The sequence below is a fragment of the Capricornis sumatraensis genome, chromosome 7, assembly GCF_032405125.1.
Source record: "Capricornis sumatraensis isolate serow.1 chromosome 7, serow.2, whole genome shotgun sequence".
NCBI classification, from domain to species: Eukaryota; Metazoa; Chordata; class Mammalia; order Artiodactyla; family Bovidae; genus Capricornis; species Capricornis sumatraensis.
In genome coordinates, this window is record NC_091075.1 from 107,042,743 (window position 1) to 107,060,859 (window position 18,117).

At 54.6% G+C, this 18,117-nt stretch overlaps 1 protein-coding gene across 2 annotated transcripts in view; it reads right to left on the reverse strand.

The window, feature by feature from the left end:
• Positions 1–16,193, reverse strand: part of NSG1 (neuronal vesicle trafficking associated 1) — a 30,861-nt gene extending 14,668 nt beyond the window's left edge. The window contains exons 1-2 of one of the 2 annotated variants that reach the window (XM_068975491.1): positions 16,065–16,193; positions 11,488–11,604 (exon numbers count right to left, since the gene is read on the reverse strand). In XM_068975491.1, coding sequence (XP_068831592.1) covers positions 11,488–11,604; positions 16,065–16,193 — 246 coding nt within the window. The remainder of the gene's footprint in view (positions 1–11,487; positions 11,605–16,064) is intronic. The other variant, XM_068975492.1, reaches the window with a different exon arrangement.
• Positions 16,194–18,117: the final 1,924 nt, after the last annotated feature.

The window sequence follows — 18,117 nt, forward strand, 5'->3', positions numbered from 1 at the left end:
ACAAGGGAAGCAGGAGGCATGGGGCATGGCAAAGCCTCCCACACCCATAGGCTGTCTCACTCCCCCCCCCCCACCCCCCGCCCGCCACAATGCCTCTGTGAACCCTGAACCTCTCCTGGGCCCCAGAATCTGCTCAGACCTGGGAAGCACTGTATGGGGCGGGTGGGGGCAGCAATAAAGGTTCACGTTTCACTACTCCAGTTCACATTTCACAACTCAGTTCACATTTCACTACTCGGGCATGGTGCCCACCCCGTGGTCACCACTGACCAAGAAGAGAACCATGGGCCTCTCTGGGAAGATCCCCACCTGGCTCAGAACTGGACCCAGCTCTACCACACACCACCTGCGTGACAGCAGGTCCCCTGTACATCTCGCCTCTGAAGCAGGGAACAAGGCCCCACGCTTTGACAGGTTTACCAAGATGGTAAGCGCTCAAGGGCTTGAGAGCACGTGGCCAGCCCCACGTGCTGGGCCCCTGTCAAGGCTGAACTATGCCCCCCTAAGCCAGGTACTTGTGAATGTGACCTTATTTAGAATAGGGGTCCTTGCAGGTGTGATTACATTAATTAAGGTCATTTGCATGAGCCCTAATCCGGGATGACTGGGTCGTGAAAAGGGGACCGTTGGACACAGAGGCACACGCTCAGGGAGGCGGCCACGTGAAGATGGAGGATGGAGGTGGTGCAGCCACAAGCCAAGGACGGCTGGCAAGCCCCGGTCCCCGCCCCCCAGGCCCAGAAGAGGCAAGGAAGGCCCCTCCTCTAGGGGCACATCTGGGGGTGACTAGCACTTTCACACTTCCACTTCACATGCACAAAGGGACTCTGCAGGTGGGATCAAGTCAAGGATCTTGAGACAGAAGATTCTCCTGGACTGTCCAGGAGTGGAGTCACAGGCAAGTGAACTTCTGAGAGGGAGACCGAGAGATTCGGCTACAGACGAGAAGGCAATGGGACACTGGAGAGGCTGTGCTGCAGGCTATGGAGACGGACAAGGGGCTGAAGGGCAAGGAATGTGAGCAGCACAGCTCCAGGGGCTGCGGAGGCAAGGAGACTGCACCCCAGAGGAAGCACAGCCAGGAGGGCTGACTCAGGACTTCTGGCCTCCAGATATGCGTGGCTACCAGCCTCTCAGCTGCCGGTCCTTGTCACGGCCACCCCAGGAAACAAATTCACCTCCTTTCAAGCCTGTCCACTTCCACAGACCGAGCCCCTGCAGGGAAGGCTGAAACCCAAGCACCAGGCAGACAGAGGAGCCTCCCAAACTCAGTGAACAATGAGTGAGCGGGTGCAGGTGGCCCGTCCCCCAGTGAGGAGTCACAGGGCAACCCTTGGGGACCTGGAGCCAAGCCAGAGTGACTACACATCAAACAGAACATAAATGCAGCCTGTGGAGGCACTGTCTGCCCGGGTTTTACTATAGAAATGATGGTGCATGGGAAGGAGGCAGGACCCCAGGTGGCTCTGAGACCCAGGTGGATGGGCAGCACCCAAGGAGTCCTCTCTGGGGTGGGCTGCAGGCCAGGGATGGAGGCCAGGGAGTCCCTTGGCTGGTGGAAGGGTGTTTCCTCAAAGACAGGGCCTTTCTTTCAGGGCTGATGACTTTATCGGGTGCAGAAACCCAGTGCTGGGGCCCACAATGCTTTTAGTGACCCCAGAAAATGGTTTTAACTTTTGTTTTTTTAAAAAAACAGAAAATAAAAAATAATGAATAAACAATAATGCACCCAGCCTGGATTATATTCATCTTTGGTCCAAGGCGATCATAAGACTTTTTTTTTTTAAGGTAGAAAAGCACCTTGGGCGCCCTGACCCTGCCCTCCTTGGTCATCAGCTTCCCCAGTGGCTGGTGGATGTTTCTGGGAGGCCTGACAGCGGCCACCTTGGAGTGAGCTTGGACAGCAGGGTCGGCCCTGGTCTCTGCAGAGTGGTGTTAACTCGTTACAGCGCAGGGTGAGAACCAGGAGGGGAAGGTAGGAGCAGACACGTTCAGGAGGGCAGATGTCCAGGAGAGGGGTCTAGGCTTGAAGGACAAGGAGCTGACCAAAGACAACTCGGCAAAGAGGGTTATTCTCAGAGGGAAAGAGAGGTTGTGCCAAAGCCCGGAGGCCCTAGACACAGCGAGTTCAGCTGGTGTGCCCGCAGCATCACATGTCCTGTAGGAGAGGGGCCACGGGCTGGGTGACAAAGGACCCCGTGCGTCATACCAAGGGTGCATGCACACTAAGCCGCTCAGCTGCATCCGACTCTTTGCAACCCCATGGACTGTAGCCCACCAGGCTCCTCTGTCCATGGGATTCTCCAGGCAAGAATACTGGAGTGCGTGGCTGTGCCCTCCTCCAGGGGATCTTCCCAACCCAGGAATCAAAACTCGCATCACTTACGTCTCCTGCATTGGCGGGCAGGTTCCTTATCACCTGGGAGGCCTGTCATACCAAGAGGAGGGAGCCCAGATGCATCCTGGGTATTGCAGGATTCCAGGAGGTGGCTGCCCCTCTATTATACCTCAAATTAGCGTTTCTCACAGCTCTGGGAGGTGTCACCAGCTGCCTGAAGGACAGATGTTTGCCATCAGTTTACACGTGTGCGTGGTGTGTGTCTGTCTGTTAGAGCAGATTCTACATGTTCCTTAAATTGACATCACTTTTGTGCAGCTGTCAATGAAAGCTCGAAAGCAGGAGATAGTGGGATGAAATTAGAGCTACTGTGCGTGGTTCCACTCATCGCCCTGTGTTCTCTGCCAGATGCCCCCATGGTGGCCCTTACCCCCTGATGTGGGCTGTGGCTTTAAGGGACAGCATATGGGAACAGCAGGGGGCAGGGAACAGCCTGCTGCAGGGTTCCCATTACATTTGTGCCCCTGGCAGTCACATGGAGCGTATCAATCCTCAGACTCATGCTTAAAAATGCGTAAGACACGATACACAGGAAAGAAAACCAAGGATACTGAAATACTAATATGAAAACATTGCCAAAACGTAGATTTGTGATATAATACATCAAACAACAAGCTCTTACAATACTATGATTTCAAAGGAATGATGAGACTAAACACTTCCCAAAATCTCAATGTCACTTGCAGCATGATACACAGAACACCGGTGATTTGTGTTGGTGAATCACAAGTATGACTTCTACTTCTGCAGCTGATTGTACAAAGTGAAAGAATGGGTCCACTGCAGGCTATATAACACGCTGCTGAAAGAAATTAAAGTAAGACCCAAATAAATGGAATGACACCACGGATGGACAGACACTAGTGCTAAGATGAGAATCCTTCCCAGACTGACCTACACTCAATACAATCCCTATCAAAATCCCAACAGACTTTCTCCTTAGAAATGGAAATTACAAGGGTTTGTGAATGGCCAAAACAATCTTTAAAATGAAGAATAAGCTGGAGGACTCAGGCTTCCTAATTTCAAAACGTACTACAAAGCTACAGTAATCAAAACAGTATGGGACTAGCGTAAGAATAGCTACATAAATCAATGGTATAGAATGGAGGAGTCCAGAACTATAACCATGTGTTCATGGTCAACTGACTTTTCACTAAGGGTGCCAAGACCATTTAATGGGGCAAGAAGAGTCTCTTCAATAAGTGGCATCAGGACAACTAGCTGTCTGCACATGAAAGAATCGAGCTGGACCCTGACCACACATCATATAAAAAAACTAATTTGAAATGGAATAAAAACCTAAATATAAAAGCTAAAGCCTTAAAATTCTTAAAAGAAAACATGAGGTAAATCTTTATGACCCTGCATTTGGCAATGATGTCTTAGATATAACACCAAAAGCACAATCAGCAAAAATAATCTGTACTTGACTGAAATTTTAAAATTTTGTGCATTGAAGAACACAAGCAAGAAAATGATGAGACCGACCCACAAAATGGTAGAAAATATCTGCAACTGATACATCTGGTAAGGACCTAGTATCCAGAGTATATATAAAAACCTCTTACAACTCAACAACAGAAAGACAAACAATCCAATTAAAAATGGAAAAGGACTGGAACAGACCTCGCGCTGAAGAAGATAAATAAATAGCCAACAGGCACAGGAAGAGATATTCAACATCATTCTCCATTATGAGGAAATGTGAACCAAAGCCCCAAGGAGATGCCACCTCACACCTACGAGAATGGCTACAATAAAAGTAAATAATGGTTGCTGGTGAGGATATAAAATGAAACCTTGCACACTGTGGGTGAAAATGTAAAATGGTGCAGCTACTGTGGAAAACAGCAGCTCCTCGGCATGTTAAACAAAACATCAACACATGAACCAGCAATTCCACTCCTGGGTACAAACCCAAGAGAATGCAAAACAGGTGCTCAAACAGAAACTTGCACACAAATGTTCATTCCAGTACTATTCACACTTAACCGAAAGGAGGGAACAACACAAACGCCCATCGATAAGATGAGATAAACGCAATGTGGACCACACAGTCTATGATTCTATTTCTATGAAGTGTCCAGAATAGGAAAATCCACAGAGACAGGAAAGAGATGAGTGATTGCTTAGAGCTAAGGGCAGACGGAATCAGGGAGTAATTGCCAGTGCGTATGGGGTCTCCTCTGGAGGTGACTGAAAATGTTCTGAAAGGAGATAGTGGTGATGGTTGGACAACACTGTGAATGTAATAAATATCACTAAATTGAACACTTTAAAGTTGTAAATTGTATTTTATGTATCAGTTCAGTCGCTCAATCCTGTCCTTTGCGACCCCATGGACTGCAGCACACCAAGCTTTCCTGTCCATCACCAACTCCTGGAGCTTGCTCAAACTCATATCCATCAAGTCGGTGATGCCATCCAACCATCTCCTCCTCTGTCATCCCCTTCTCCTCCTGCCTTCAATCTTTCCCAGCATCAGGGTCTTTTCTAATGAATCAGCCCTTCACATCAGGTGGCCAAAGTATTGGAGTTTCAGCTTCAGCATCAGTCCTTCCAACACAGTTTGCTCCAAATAAAAGGTGAGGGGGGGTGAGGCAGAGACAGGAGGCCAGACTATGGCAGGGGCCTTAGAGAGACAGATGGGAACCCCAAGCCAGAGCAGCCTTACCCCAGAGACCAGAGGGGTCCCAGGTGTGTGTTCTGGAAAGAACAGCCAGGAATGGACAGCAAATAGGCTATGGGCCTCAGGGTGAACTTTATCAGGAATTTATAAGGAGAGGATCATATGCCGGACCTGCTCGGGACAGTCCTGACAACGGTTCCTGCCCCAGCATCCCAAACGCACAGGGCCCACTGCCACTCCCGAAAGTATCCCACTCTGGGCGATTAATTACACAGCCACGCAACTTACAAGGCCCTGGACGCTGTACCAGTTCTCTAAATGTACACCATGAGCTGGGAACTGGCAGTTCACCCTATTTCACAGCCGAGGGGCTTGAAGGGCATTTGAATATGCTGTGTTCCCACCTGCTCTTTCTGGTTGGGGTCTCCTCTCTTGCTGGGGGCCTCCCAGAGGTCACTGCTCAACTAGGGTGGGAACTAGGGAGTCTGTGGCAGGGCAGAATCATTCCATGAACCCCACGTAGCTGCCAGAACAGAAAACAGAGCTTGGCAGGCTCCGTGTCAGGTGGGCATGGGTCTGAATCCTACTGCTACCCACCAGTTAGCTGGCTGACCTTGGGCCGGGGTCCTCTCTGACCTTAATTCCCCACCTTCAAAACCAGGACAGAAGATCAACCTTCAAGACAGTAAGAGCGCAGGCAGGCAGCACTGGGTCGATGGTAGCTGGGTCATTCTTTCTCTGCTGTCTCTGCCCTCCCAGCCTTGGGGCTGGGAGGGGGTGGGGCGGGTAGAGAAATGTGCTTTTCTGCTGAGTAATGCAGTTTCAAAAAAAGAAAAGATCTTGGAAACAGAAGATGAATCCTGATATCTCCAAGCATTTACAGCACTTAAATATTTTAGGTAACCCACACAAAGTGAACACACAGACACACCCCCAGATGATTCAATCCACATAATTATTCAATTCTGGGTGAAGCCCCCACTGTACAGCTGGGCCAGGAAACCGCAAAACATGGTAGGGGAACCCCACCTGACGCTCTGTTGGAGGTGACAGGGTGCTGAAGCTGCTGAAGTATTTCTAGGATCCCCAGTGCCAACTCGTGAAGACCGCCCCCACCGGTGAGTGCCAAGGAAACGGTGTCACCATTCATAAATATTTAACAAATGCATCCTGAAACACACCAGGGGATTATTGGAGAGGGTGGAAAAACAGACTGACTAACAGCACAGGAAGCTCAAGGTCATTCAGGATGTGAGAAAAAGATACAAACCACCCACAGATTCATTTGGTTTGTTCTCTTGTTTTGGCCACACTGTGTGGCATGCAGGATCTTATTTCCCAAACCAAGGATCTAACTGGTCACACACAACACCCCCTCATTGCCCCCTGCATTTGGGAGTGTAGAGTCTTAACTGCTGGACCACCAGGGAAGTCCCTACCCACAGATTCACTTGTGGACAGAAGGCAAAGGGACCCTCCAGTGCAGCACCCAGGGCCCATACAAACAAATTCAGTCTCTCCTCCCAGGATGTTCTCCCAGCCCTGCGCCATCTGGGCCAGGCTGACCTTGGAATCTCTGAAAGGCCAGAAGGCAACGTAGCAGCAGGGGCTGGGATGCAGCCTGTTCACCCGAACCCTGAACTTACAAGTAGAATGCGTGTGGATGTCAGAGGTGTCAACAGCTTTCCATCATGGCAGTCGCAAGCAGAAATATTCCTTTAATCTGCCTCATTATGGCCCCTCCGCCCTCCAGAATCCCACACAACACCATGACATGCTACTCTGCATGGGTGAGCAGGACCACGCAATTAGAACAGTGTTTAGGTTTAGTTCATTGGAGAAACAGCTCAGGCCCATGTTTATTCTCGGCATAAATACACCTCCAATTAATTAAGCGGCCGCTTTCCTTGTTGACACCAACCTCTTTGGAAGCCTAGACTCTGGGCCACCGCTGGGTGGCTCATCCAGCAATCCCATGTGGAGGAGCCTCAGAAAACCCTCTCCCCAGCCAGCGGTTACCTAGCAACCAGCCTAGCAACCTCGTAGCCAAGAGATTAATCCCTGGGTGATAATCATAAAGCAACATCCAAAAAGACATCTCGTCTCGAGGATGCCATCCAAAGGTATATAAAGATGAGCCTTACAGCAGTGGCCTCCCGCTCCTGAACTACACAAGTTACAGACAAAAAGGGCCCATGTTATTTACTGGTTGCTTCAACAGCTGAAAGGCATGGTTTCATTCTGGCCCTTCACACACAGGGCCAGAAAGAATGAAGAGACGGCTGGGCTGGGGAGCCACATGGAAGCTGCCTGCTCATCAGCAGGACGAGGAAGACGTTCTGTCCCAGGAGAGCCGTGACTGACCTTCAAGGTGATTGGGGAGGGGGGGCGCATGCAGGTCCTCCTCTCTGCTGCCCACATGCACCCCAATTTTCCAAAAGAGAGCCCCCCGCCCTCAGCCAGCTGACACCACCCACCAGAGAAGCACGCCTCACTGTCTGCATGCATTCAGAGATGCGAGAAACATAAGTGGGTAGGAAAAGGCCGAGAGAACATTCTAGAAGGGCTAAAACCCTCAGCATCTTCAAAAGGCACCCACTTTCCTAAGCCTGCCCTGCTCGTGTGCTAGAACGCAGCCCCACCCACAAAAGGTCACGAACCCAAAAGAATCATCTGGAGAGGTTGTCACAATACCCTAGGGTCCAAGGTCCCACTGCTACAATCAAACCTCAGGTGATTCCAACACAGGTGGCCCCAGGCCATACCTGGAGGCTACATTCCACACCCAGACCCCCACAGCAGGCAGGCAGGCAGGGAACCAGCTACACCTGCTTCCTGTTTGGGAGCAAAAGCAGGAAGTGTGCAGGATACAGGTCATTGAGCTGAGCGAGTTGGGATCACAGGCCTCCGGGTCAAGCTGGCCAGGTCGCTTCACACTGACTGTGGGACCCTGGGCGTGTCACCTGCTGACTGCGTGGTCACCTATAAAGGACTCACACCCCCACCCGGCCCAGAGAGGAGCTTCCTGGGGAGCTACCACCAAATGTACCCAACAAGCCAGGGTCCCTGGAAACTTCGCCACCTGGGGCCGGCAGCCTGGTCTGTCACCCCGACTTACGGAGCTGTCACCCTGTGTGTCCAGCACCACAGAAGGCATCGGGGAGCTCCTCTCCCGCCTGACATAGAGGGGCTGGGAAGTTCTGTCTGCACCCAGAGCCCCGCACCTTCACTCTGCCTGACAGTGGCTCGGGGGTACTACACTCCGGCCGCCTCCCCCAGGTCAACAACTCAGGTCAAGGGGCCTTTGCTTATTAGCAGGATCACCCCACTGGACAGACTCACCCCACTCACTGGGGCACCAGGTCACAGGCCTCACACCCAAAGAGAAGCATGGGCCAGGGAAAGGGCACCGCAACATAAAAAGCTGAAATTCGAGGCTCACATGGGGAGGACTCGAGGTACACGGGCGCCCCCATATCTGAAGGCTGCTGGAAAGGAGGGTGACTGGTGTTCGGACGGAGGCCACAGGGCGGCAGGCACTGGGAAGGGCTCTGAATCAACAAAGGAAAAGGCTTCTTAGAAGCGAGTCAGTCCAGCAGCACATGGGTCACCTGGGGCTCAGAGCATCCTCTGCAAATGTGTCCTGCAGGAGAAGCCGCCTGGACCTCAGGTGGTACAGCCAAGAATAGGCTGCTCAGGTTCAAGATGTCTACCTCAATTCCCCCTCGAGAGCAAAATGCAGATAATAACAGTGCCTGCCCCCTGAGGTCTCTGAGTATAAAATGAGATCATAAGCATAACGAGCCGGACCCGGAATCTGGCTCCTGGGGGCACTCCGTTACTGTGAGAGGCTGTCATTGCCTCATTAAAAAGGGCAGTGGAACTACAGGGAGGGTGAGGTTAATCCTGGGAGGCTTCACGGCAGAGGTGATATCTGAGCTGGCACTGGAAGGGGACAGAAGGGGAACCGGGCCTAGAAATTGGAAGCGGGGCCCACAGAGCAGTGTGTGTGGCAGGAGGGGTGATGCAAGGGCATTGGACTCGGAGGCAGAGAGTCGTGGGGAGGACCCCAGCAACCCCCCCCCCCCCCACCGGTGACCTCCTGGGACTCAACGGCCTCAGCTGCAAAAGGGGCTGTGATGCTCCCTTCAGGATGGCCAGGAGTCACAGGAAGGCCACAAATCTAAGTGTACAGACATGCCTGGTTTACACATAGAACTGGGGAAACAGGCCACTGCAGTGCAAAAAAATCCACTGAGCACCACCTGTGGACAACACCTCTTAGACATCCCTGGGAGGTGGGGGCAGAGAAGGCAGGACCTCTGCCGCCACAGCCCACCCCCTGGGATAGCACCGATCTTCTGGGCCCAGGTTCTTGGCAACCGGAGCCTGGTAACCACACAAAGGCCCAGCCAAGGCTGAGAGCCCTGGAGGCTCTGGTGCGTCATCCACACCTTAAATAAGGGACCTGGGGACCTGCATCAGGTGAGGGAAAAGCACAAGCAAAGGACCCCAGACGTGGGGTCAGAGCCGGCAGGCAACTCACAGATGCAGGGACGGCCGTTCAAGGGCCACAAAGCGTACTGCCTCGTAGGGACACAAAATGCCAGGGCCAGAAGAGGCAGGGTTCAAAGCAGGGAAAACAAACCCAGCCATGCTCAGAGATTCAGATGGTGATGGTTATCATGACCTTGAAAATGAAGTCACCTCTGCCTCAGCCAGGGCTGAGCCCCAGGTGTGGACAGGACAGGATGAGCGACTGGCCCCAGAAGAGGCACACGCCAAGCGGCTGGCCAGAGCAGGAGACAGATGGTGACCTTAGGTCAGTCTGACCTGGTCCCCCATGAACCTCGCAACACAGATGAACCACCAAGCCAGGAACTGCCGGAAGAGCATCTCCACCTGGACACCCTCCTGGACACCAGCAGAAACCACAGACGCAGGCCTGTCTGTGCCTCGACTTCTCCATCTGTAAACTGAGTAGCACTAATGGTACTTGCTTCTCTGGGAAGACTGATAGGAGGGTTAGATGAGCTGACACCAGTAACAGCCCCACAGACACAAAAGACACGGCGACTCTGATGGGACCTGCTGTATGGTTTTCAGGCAAGCCCCCGGATGGTCTTCCTCCAGCCCAGGACGGCAGCACCAAGGCATGGGAAGAAGGACTTAAAGCCAGATTATGTCCTGGCATACCCAATCACCCCACAAAGCCGCTCACTCCTTTGGGGTTGACTTTCATCTCTTAACCAGTTCACAGGGTTGAGAGAGAGAGAGAACAGGATGCAATATGCAAAGGGACTTTGGAAACTGCAGAGCATGGGGGTGGGCAGGTGTCTATGCACCCAGCATAAAGACACTGCTCACACATCCACGTGGGTGACAACCAGGGTGGCCAGTCAAGGCCACCCTTTAGGGCCTGGGTGACTTATGCCTTATGTCTCCTAAATCATTCCTTTGAATCTAGGTGAGGGCCTCCATTTTACCATCTTTCATGTTTGCCAAAGAAACAAAGTTTCCAGAATATCAATATCCTAACTTGTTCCTCAACCATCACAGCTGCTTCCACCCTCAGAGGCCACACAGACTCAGTGGAGAAGGCTTTGTCCCCAGGCTTGGCTGGAACCCTGACCCTTTCAGTAGCTGTCTCTCCCTAAAGAATGGTCTGGAGCAGTTTCTTTCCCCAAAGTGAGCACTTCCAGCAAACTGTGTACAGAGCTGGTCAGGCCCCACACCTCTGCACCTGTCAAGGATGGTGATAGGTGAAGTGTGAACACAAGGGCTCCAGAGTGGACCACCTCTGACTCCTGGCCCTGACTGCCCTGTGCCTCAACTTCTGCAAAACAGGTTACATGGAGAGTATTGACTCCCTGGAGAGGGATGCTCAGATGAGCCTGCAACACAAAGGCTCAGACTGGGTCTTGCACCAACTAAGGACAATGGTTGCCTTTTTGTTATTGTTTGCCCCTCTTCTGCACTTAAGGTAAAGATTTTACTGTTTATAAAGTGTTAGCTGCTCAGTCATGTCCAATTTTTTGTGACCCTATGGACTGTAGACCACCAGGCTTCACTGTCCATGGAATTCTCCAGGCAAGAATACTAGAGTGGGTTGCCATTCCATTCTCCAGGGGATCTTCCAGACTCAAGAATCAAACCCAGGCATCTCGCATTGCAGGCAGATTCTTTACTATTTGAGCTACCCAGGAAGCCATATATACCTCTGTCTAAAAGAAAGTTGAGGACTGGGTTGTCCCTATTATTAAAACTTGGTAATACTGATCATTTTCTGAAAATAAAAGAAGAAATTTTAAAAACCACAAGGTCAATTTTGCATATCTGGAGTCAGCCCATATTAGTGTCCCATTCTGTTCCCATCATTCCACAGGTCATCTCTGGAGCTCAGTGGACCTGTCCTGGGGGCAAAAGCAGCATCTCACCTGTCTCCGGGGCCACTCACCTTGAACCTCTCGGTGACGCCCTCGGTGATGCTGACGGTGAACTCTGCTATCTTGGGAGGACGCACTTTGCCTTTCTTGCGGTCAGGTTCATATTCAGTCTTAGTTTTCACGACCACCTTGTTCAGGAAACAGAAGCAAACAGTTAGGAGTATGGCCACATGCATTCCGACACACCTGTCCAAAGAGGACAGGTTGTCGGAGGGGACTCTAGTGTTCAAAGTCACCATTTTGCCAGGAAGTATTTCACAAAAAGAATGAGAACAGTCACCACTTATTACAACTCTCCTCTGTGCCAAGACTAGTGAGAAATTATGCACTGATAATCCTGAGAGCAGCACCAGAAGGGAAATATGACAACAGAGAGTCAGAGAAGTTAAGCTCCGAAGCCAAGGCTAATAGGCAGCAGGCCTATTAGGGGTCAGCAGGGCCCCAGACTCCTGATGCAGTGCTCCCCCGGCACCTGGGGCTCCCGCCTCCGTACCTGGGGCTCTCTTCACAGTGAACTCCCTTCACTGTGGTGCTGGAGGAGACTCTTGAGAATCTCTTGGACTGCAAGGAGATCCAACCAGTCTATCCTAGAGGAAATCAGTCCTGAATATTCATTGGAAGGACTGATGCTGAAGCTGAAGCTCCAATACTTTGGCCACCTGATGAGAAGAACTGACTCATTGGGAAAGACCCTGATGCTGGGAAAGACTGAAGGCAAGAGGAGAAGGGGACGACAGAAGATGAGATGGTTGGATGGTATCACCGACTCGATGGGCATGGGTTTGAACAAGCTCCAGGAGTTGGTGATGGACAGGGAAGCCTGGCGCACTGCAGTCCATGGGGTCGCAAAGAGTCAGACATGACTGAGAGACTGAACTGACTGATCACTGCCCGGAGCTTCATGGTCTGGGTAGCGGGAAGGAAGGATACATTTATTTTTTATATGCTGCCAGGGGTAAAATGAGAAGATTCAAGTGCACTATGTCCCTCCAGGATTAGGAAGGAACAGGAAACCAGCCTTCAAGCAAATCACTTTTGGGGAGTCTGTCTAACCCCCACCATCCTCCTCTCTCCCCTGTCTCTGCGTGCTCAGTTGCTTCAGCTGTGTTTGACTCTTTGCGACCCCGTGGACTGTAGCCCGCCAGGCTCCCTGTCCATGGGATTCTCCAGGCAAGAATACTGGAGTGGGTTGACCACTTCCTACTCCAGGGGATCTTCCCAACCCAGAGATCGAACCCATGTCTCCTACCCCTCCTGCGTTGACCAGCAGGTTCTTTACCACTTAGATGGTCTCCTTGCTTGTTACCCTTCCACTCTCCACTGTGAAGCAGGAGATGTTTTTCCAACCAGGAAACCTGCTCTGCCTTTGCCCAGGGCAAACCTGTTCCCATCATCCCCACCAGCTTCAGATGAACCCTAACCCAACCTTGCAGCCTCCACCCTCAGCCTTTCTGCATCATTTACTGCCCTCCTCAAACCCTGTTTCTGGGATTGTTTCCTTCTCTGTTCCCACTTGACGAGGTGGCAAATTATCCAGGGGCTACAAGTCTCTAATCCCCAAACGCCCACCCCCACCCCAAAGCAGGAGCCAGGAAGTGGCTGTTGGACTGGAGAGGACCAGCCCCCCGCCACCAACCTGCTTCCTCACCCAGGTGGCAGCGCCCTTCACTGGGTGGGACATACTGCCTTGCATGATGCTGGGACCCAGGGCAGAACAAGGACTTAGGAGATTGCAGGGATCCCACACGGAGCTGTGACAGTGGACCCAGCCTCAGGGAGAATTTGGCTCACGCCTCGTGACACTGAAAAACCGATCCAAGGGCCACATCGCTTGTAAGCACACCCTTGGCCCCCTCCTCCCTCCCTTCGGTTATATGCAGCTCTCCTCTACCCAGCCTGACAGCCTGCGTGCCCAGTCCAGGGGCACCCGTCTCTAGGGCAGCACTAGAGCCTAACCCTGCCATCCTCGAACCCCAACTGTACCTGACTAGCTGCGTGACCCTGAGCACACCCTTGACCACTTGGAACCTCAGTGTCCTGGCCTGTGAAATGGGAACAAGGCCCATCTGGTTGGGCTACTGTGAGGAGGAGGGAATCCCTGGGACCCTCAGCCCAGTGGGGACCTGCTCAGTAGCCCACTGGCCCAGATTCAGTCTGCCTCTGCCACTACAAGGCTGACCTCAGGCAAGTTCCTTACTCTCTGTGCCTCCATTTCCACACCTGTAAAATGGGGCAACAGTGGTGGTTACTGTCTAATGTCAGCAACACGAAAGGAAGTGAAAGCTGTAAACCACACAGACAAGGGCTTGGTGCATAATAAACATTCAACACACGTCAGCAGAGACTGGCCCTGACGTGGCTGCCAGCTCTGTGACTACCCGCACTGTCGCACCTCTAGAACCTCGGCACGCAGCACACAGTCCATTGAAAACCCTATCTGCACTATCTGCCGTCAGACACGTGTCCTCTGGGACAGGTGACATCACCTCCCTGAACCTGGGCTGGGAGCAACACGGTGCCACTGCTTGGGTTAAGAGACATCCCATGTGAGCACGGTCTAGCTCCAAGAGGGCAGAGCAAGAGGTCTTGCTGGAGCTTCACATCCTGGAGGGTGGTGGCCATCAGTTGAGTGACCTTGGGCATGTCCTATAAACTCCCGGAGAGTCGGTTTCTTCATCTGTGGACCTTAGAAATCTTCTGGCCCATCCATCACTTCCTGCTAGAATCCCCAGCTGGGAGCATCACAGGGATGGGAGATTCATCACCTTTCAGAGCAGCCTAGGTTACTTCAATACTTTGACCACCTGATGCAAAGAGCCGACTCATTGGAAAAGACCCTGATTTCAGGAAAGATTGAGGGCAGGAGAAAGGGGTGGCAGAGGATGAGATGGTTGGATGGCATCCCTGACTCAATGGACATGAGTTTGAGCAAACTCCAGGAGATAGTGAAGGACAGGGAAGCCTGGCATGCTGCAGTCCAAGGGGTCACAAAGAGTCGAACACAACTGAGTGACTTAAGAACAAAGCTACTCCTGGACGGCCCAATTGGTTGGTCAAGACTTCATACCTGCCTGAAACCTCCTCCCTGCTATAAGCCAAAATGGAACAGACTTAGGACGCAAGAGGAGGCCGAGTGGAGGGAAGGGCCTGACAGGGGTGCTGCCCGGGCATGCAGTGTTCCTGGCACAGGCTGCCATGGCTCCTGGGCTGAGGCAGCAGCAGAAGGTGGGGATGGTGGCGCCAGGCTGTGCTAACCTGCACGGCAAAAGGGAGGTGGGAGCCAAGGCCTCAGGCAGTCCTGCCCCTCCCTCAAAGCCTCTTTTGGACCATCAATGCCCCAGAGTGGTCCCACATGGCCCAAGCGCACAGGTGAGATCAGCTGATCCTTTTCCTTGAAATGAAACACTTGTTTCAGCCTCCCTCCAGCCCCTGCCCCCCTGCCTACCTACCCAAACACAAGAGTTGGGAGGATCAGAACCATCTCGAGGAGCTGAGTAAGCCTATCAAAGGGCCCACCATGTGAATAAAGGAATCCTCCAGAGAGGATGGATCCATGGCAGGGATATTCCCCCCATCCCCACCCGAGCCCTGTCACCCATCATCGTCAACAGGCTGGAATAAAGGACAAGTCCTGAGTCAGAACCACCCCGCCAGGCATTCAATGAAACAAGAAATGCCTGCACACTTCAGGGAAGAGAGAGCGCTTCCTGGCGGCTGGGGTGACTTCTAAAGAGCAGCAAGGCGGGCAGAAAGGATGCGAGTGCCCAATTTTAGGTCTCCGTTTCACGATAGAGTTGTCTAGGCTTTTAAACGTTTTCTAAGCGTTAACTCTTGTAAAGACTGCTCTTAACGGACAGAAAGCACTCGATTGCAGACTGTATTTAAGAAAAGAGGGGATTCTTTAAATTCAGCGCACACACACAAATCCCACTTCCAGAAGAGGATGATGAATGGCTGTCCCCGGTTACACTAACACTGAGGAGCGCGAGTGTTCAGCTTATTTGGAGATTTTCACAAAAGGAACAAAGAAAGGAAGGTGGCGGCGAAGGAGCGCGCATCCTGCCGCAGCTACCACCGGTGTGTCTGGGCGGGGGGAGAGGAGGATGCCCCCAGGGAGGGTCCATCTGGCCAAGGAGAGGGGTCTCCCCACCGCAAAGGGGCAAATCGGAAACTGCACCACCCGGGAAGGCGCGAGGGGCCGCCGAGCCGCTCCTGGGCTCACCCCCAAAGCAGAGCCCCTGGTATCCCGTGGCAGGCAGGCGCAGAGCTGGGCTGGCGGCGGAGGGGTCAGGGACCTCTCTCGGATCAGGGTCCCACGAAAATCAAAGGATCTTTCCCGGACCGCGCAGTTCCTGGGTCAGCACGAAGCTGTCATCTAAGGCGGGGCGCGGAGGGTGGGGTGATGGGGGGCGCAGACCGCCCGCTCCAGAATCCCTCGGGGATACGTTGTCCCCCGAGGCGCGTCCTCCACCCCGCCCAAGCCCGTCCCGAGCACACGCGCGGCGCGATCCTTTTGTTTCGGCCGCCACCCGAGATTTGGGGGTGCGCACCGGGCCGTGCGGGGCGCCGGGGTGGGGGGGCCTCTCACCTTATCCGGGGGCGGGAACTGCAGCTGATTGACATCGAGGGGCGTCATCAGGGGGATGGTGTCGAAGCCATCCTCCAGCAGCTGCTGCTTGGCGCCCTTCTCCGCGAAATTGTTCCCCAACTTCACCATGGTTCCGGGAGACCCGAGGCTGCCAGCCTGCGGAGCGAGGGCCGGGCGGGAGTCACCGCGAGCCGGACCCACCCGCTGTCCCGGGCGTCGGCGAGCTCTCCGGCCCCCCGCCTGGTCTCCGGGGAGGGGTCGTGAGGATGCAGAGGTCGCGGCTCTAGGGGTGGGGGGCGGGCGCGGTGTATTTACGGACTCCCACCGGCTGGACAAAAGCGCCCAGTGCAGGGGCGCACGGCCGCCGGGGAGGGGGCGCCGCCCCTGCCCGCGAGGTCTAGACGCGTCCCCGGTCCTGGCGCCGCTGCGCCGGAGACCTGCCCGGGGACCCCCACCCCCGGCCCTCCCACCTAAGGGTGATGCGCGGCCCTGGACCCGGCTCCCGGGCGGGAGGGTCCAGCGCGGGCGCCCCGCGGTCCCTCCGGCCGGCACTCACCCCACGCCCGGCTCCGGCAGGTCTGGGCTCCGGCCGCGCTCCGAGCCTCCGCGTCGCCCGCTCCCGCTCGCAGCAATGGCGGAGGCGGCGCCGCGCGGGGCCGGGGCGGGGGCACCGTGCGATTGGGCTCCCTCCTCCCGCTCTCCGCCTCCCTTCCTGCCGCTCCCGGGGGTTAACTGAGCGCGGTGAGTGCGTGCGTGTGGCGGCAGCAGCCTTGACGCAGCGCGCGCACCGGCCGCACAAAGGAGCGCGGGCCGGGCTCAGGGGGGAGCACTCCCCGGGGGACCCCGCGATCGCTAGGACCTGGGGGCGGGGGAACCGGGGAGGGGTGGGATCGCACCCTGGATGGGAGGCTCCGAGCGGCGGGAGGGCGCCCACAGGGCTGGAAGCCGGGGATGGGGAGGAGGCGGGCGGCCAAGAGAGGTGCGGGCTGCGCAATCCCGGGGCGGCGGCCCGGGCGCGAGGCAATTGGAAGCCAGAGAGGGGCGGGGGGCGATGCTAAGGATGAAGCGGTGCCCAAAAGTAGTGGAAAAGGTGCTCCCCCCACCACCCCCACCTTGCAGTCGAGCAGGATCTGGGAGTCCTGAAGAATGGGGAAGGGGCCGACGGGGAGGGTTCCAGCAGGCGGTAGAGGGCGGCAGAGACCGGAGCGTCCAGTTAGTGTGCGTGGCTGGGTGCGGGAGAGGGCGTGTCCCTGGTGGAAGGAGGCATGGATGGGAATCGAGGCGGGAGTGCGGAGCGGGGGGAGTTTTCGGGGGTGCAGGAATTGGGGGGCGCTCTCCAGAGCCGGGGAGAGGGCCCGGATTTGGGGGGACGCCCAGGGTAGCTGGAGGGAAGGAAATTCAGGGCAGAGAGAGCGCTGCGTGCCGCGTCGGAGGGTTTCTCCGGTCCCGATCCGAAGAGAAAGCTCGGGACGCTCCAGGCAGCTCAGCCTCACGCCTCCAGGGCGCAGAAAGGGGTCGTCCTGGAAAGAAAGAGAGGGTTTCTAACCCGATCCGTTGGCCCACCCTCTCCGCAGCGGGGCCACTGTCGCAGCTGCCCAGATTAGGGCCCCCATTTTACAGACGTCCAACCAACCCTGGCTTCAGGACTTCCCCAGAGAGAAATTGCGGGGGTGTGGGAGCAAGACCCGGAGCCGAGGAAGGGGGCTCAAGGAAAAAAGGGCTTTTCCCAGGCCCCTGTGTCCTGCTTGGGGCCCTGCTAGGACCCAGAGTAGGTGTTACCTAAAGTCTTACTTTAACACACTTTGCCTGCTTCTGCTTTGCTTGACTGTGGCCTGAAGCCCAGCGTTTTCCATCAGCTGCCTGCAAACCAGCCCCGCAAAACCTCCTGGCCCCCAGTCTACCTCTAGAATAGGAGCAGCCACTGCCTGCCAAGCCTTGAGCCACCGGCTCAATCTAGGAACCTGGCCATGGGCACCTTGGTTCCAGAATCCCCTGGAGGGTACCAGCAGATGAGGTACCTCTTACATGGCTCCAAGTCCTCACCAGGGTCCAA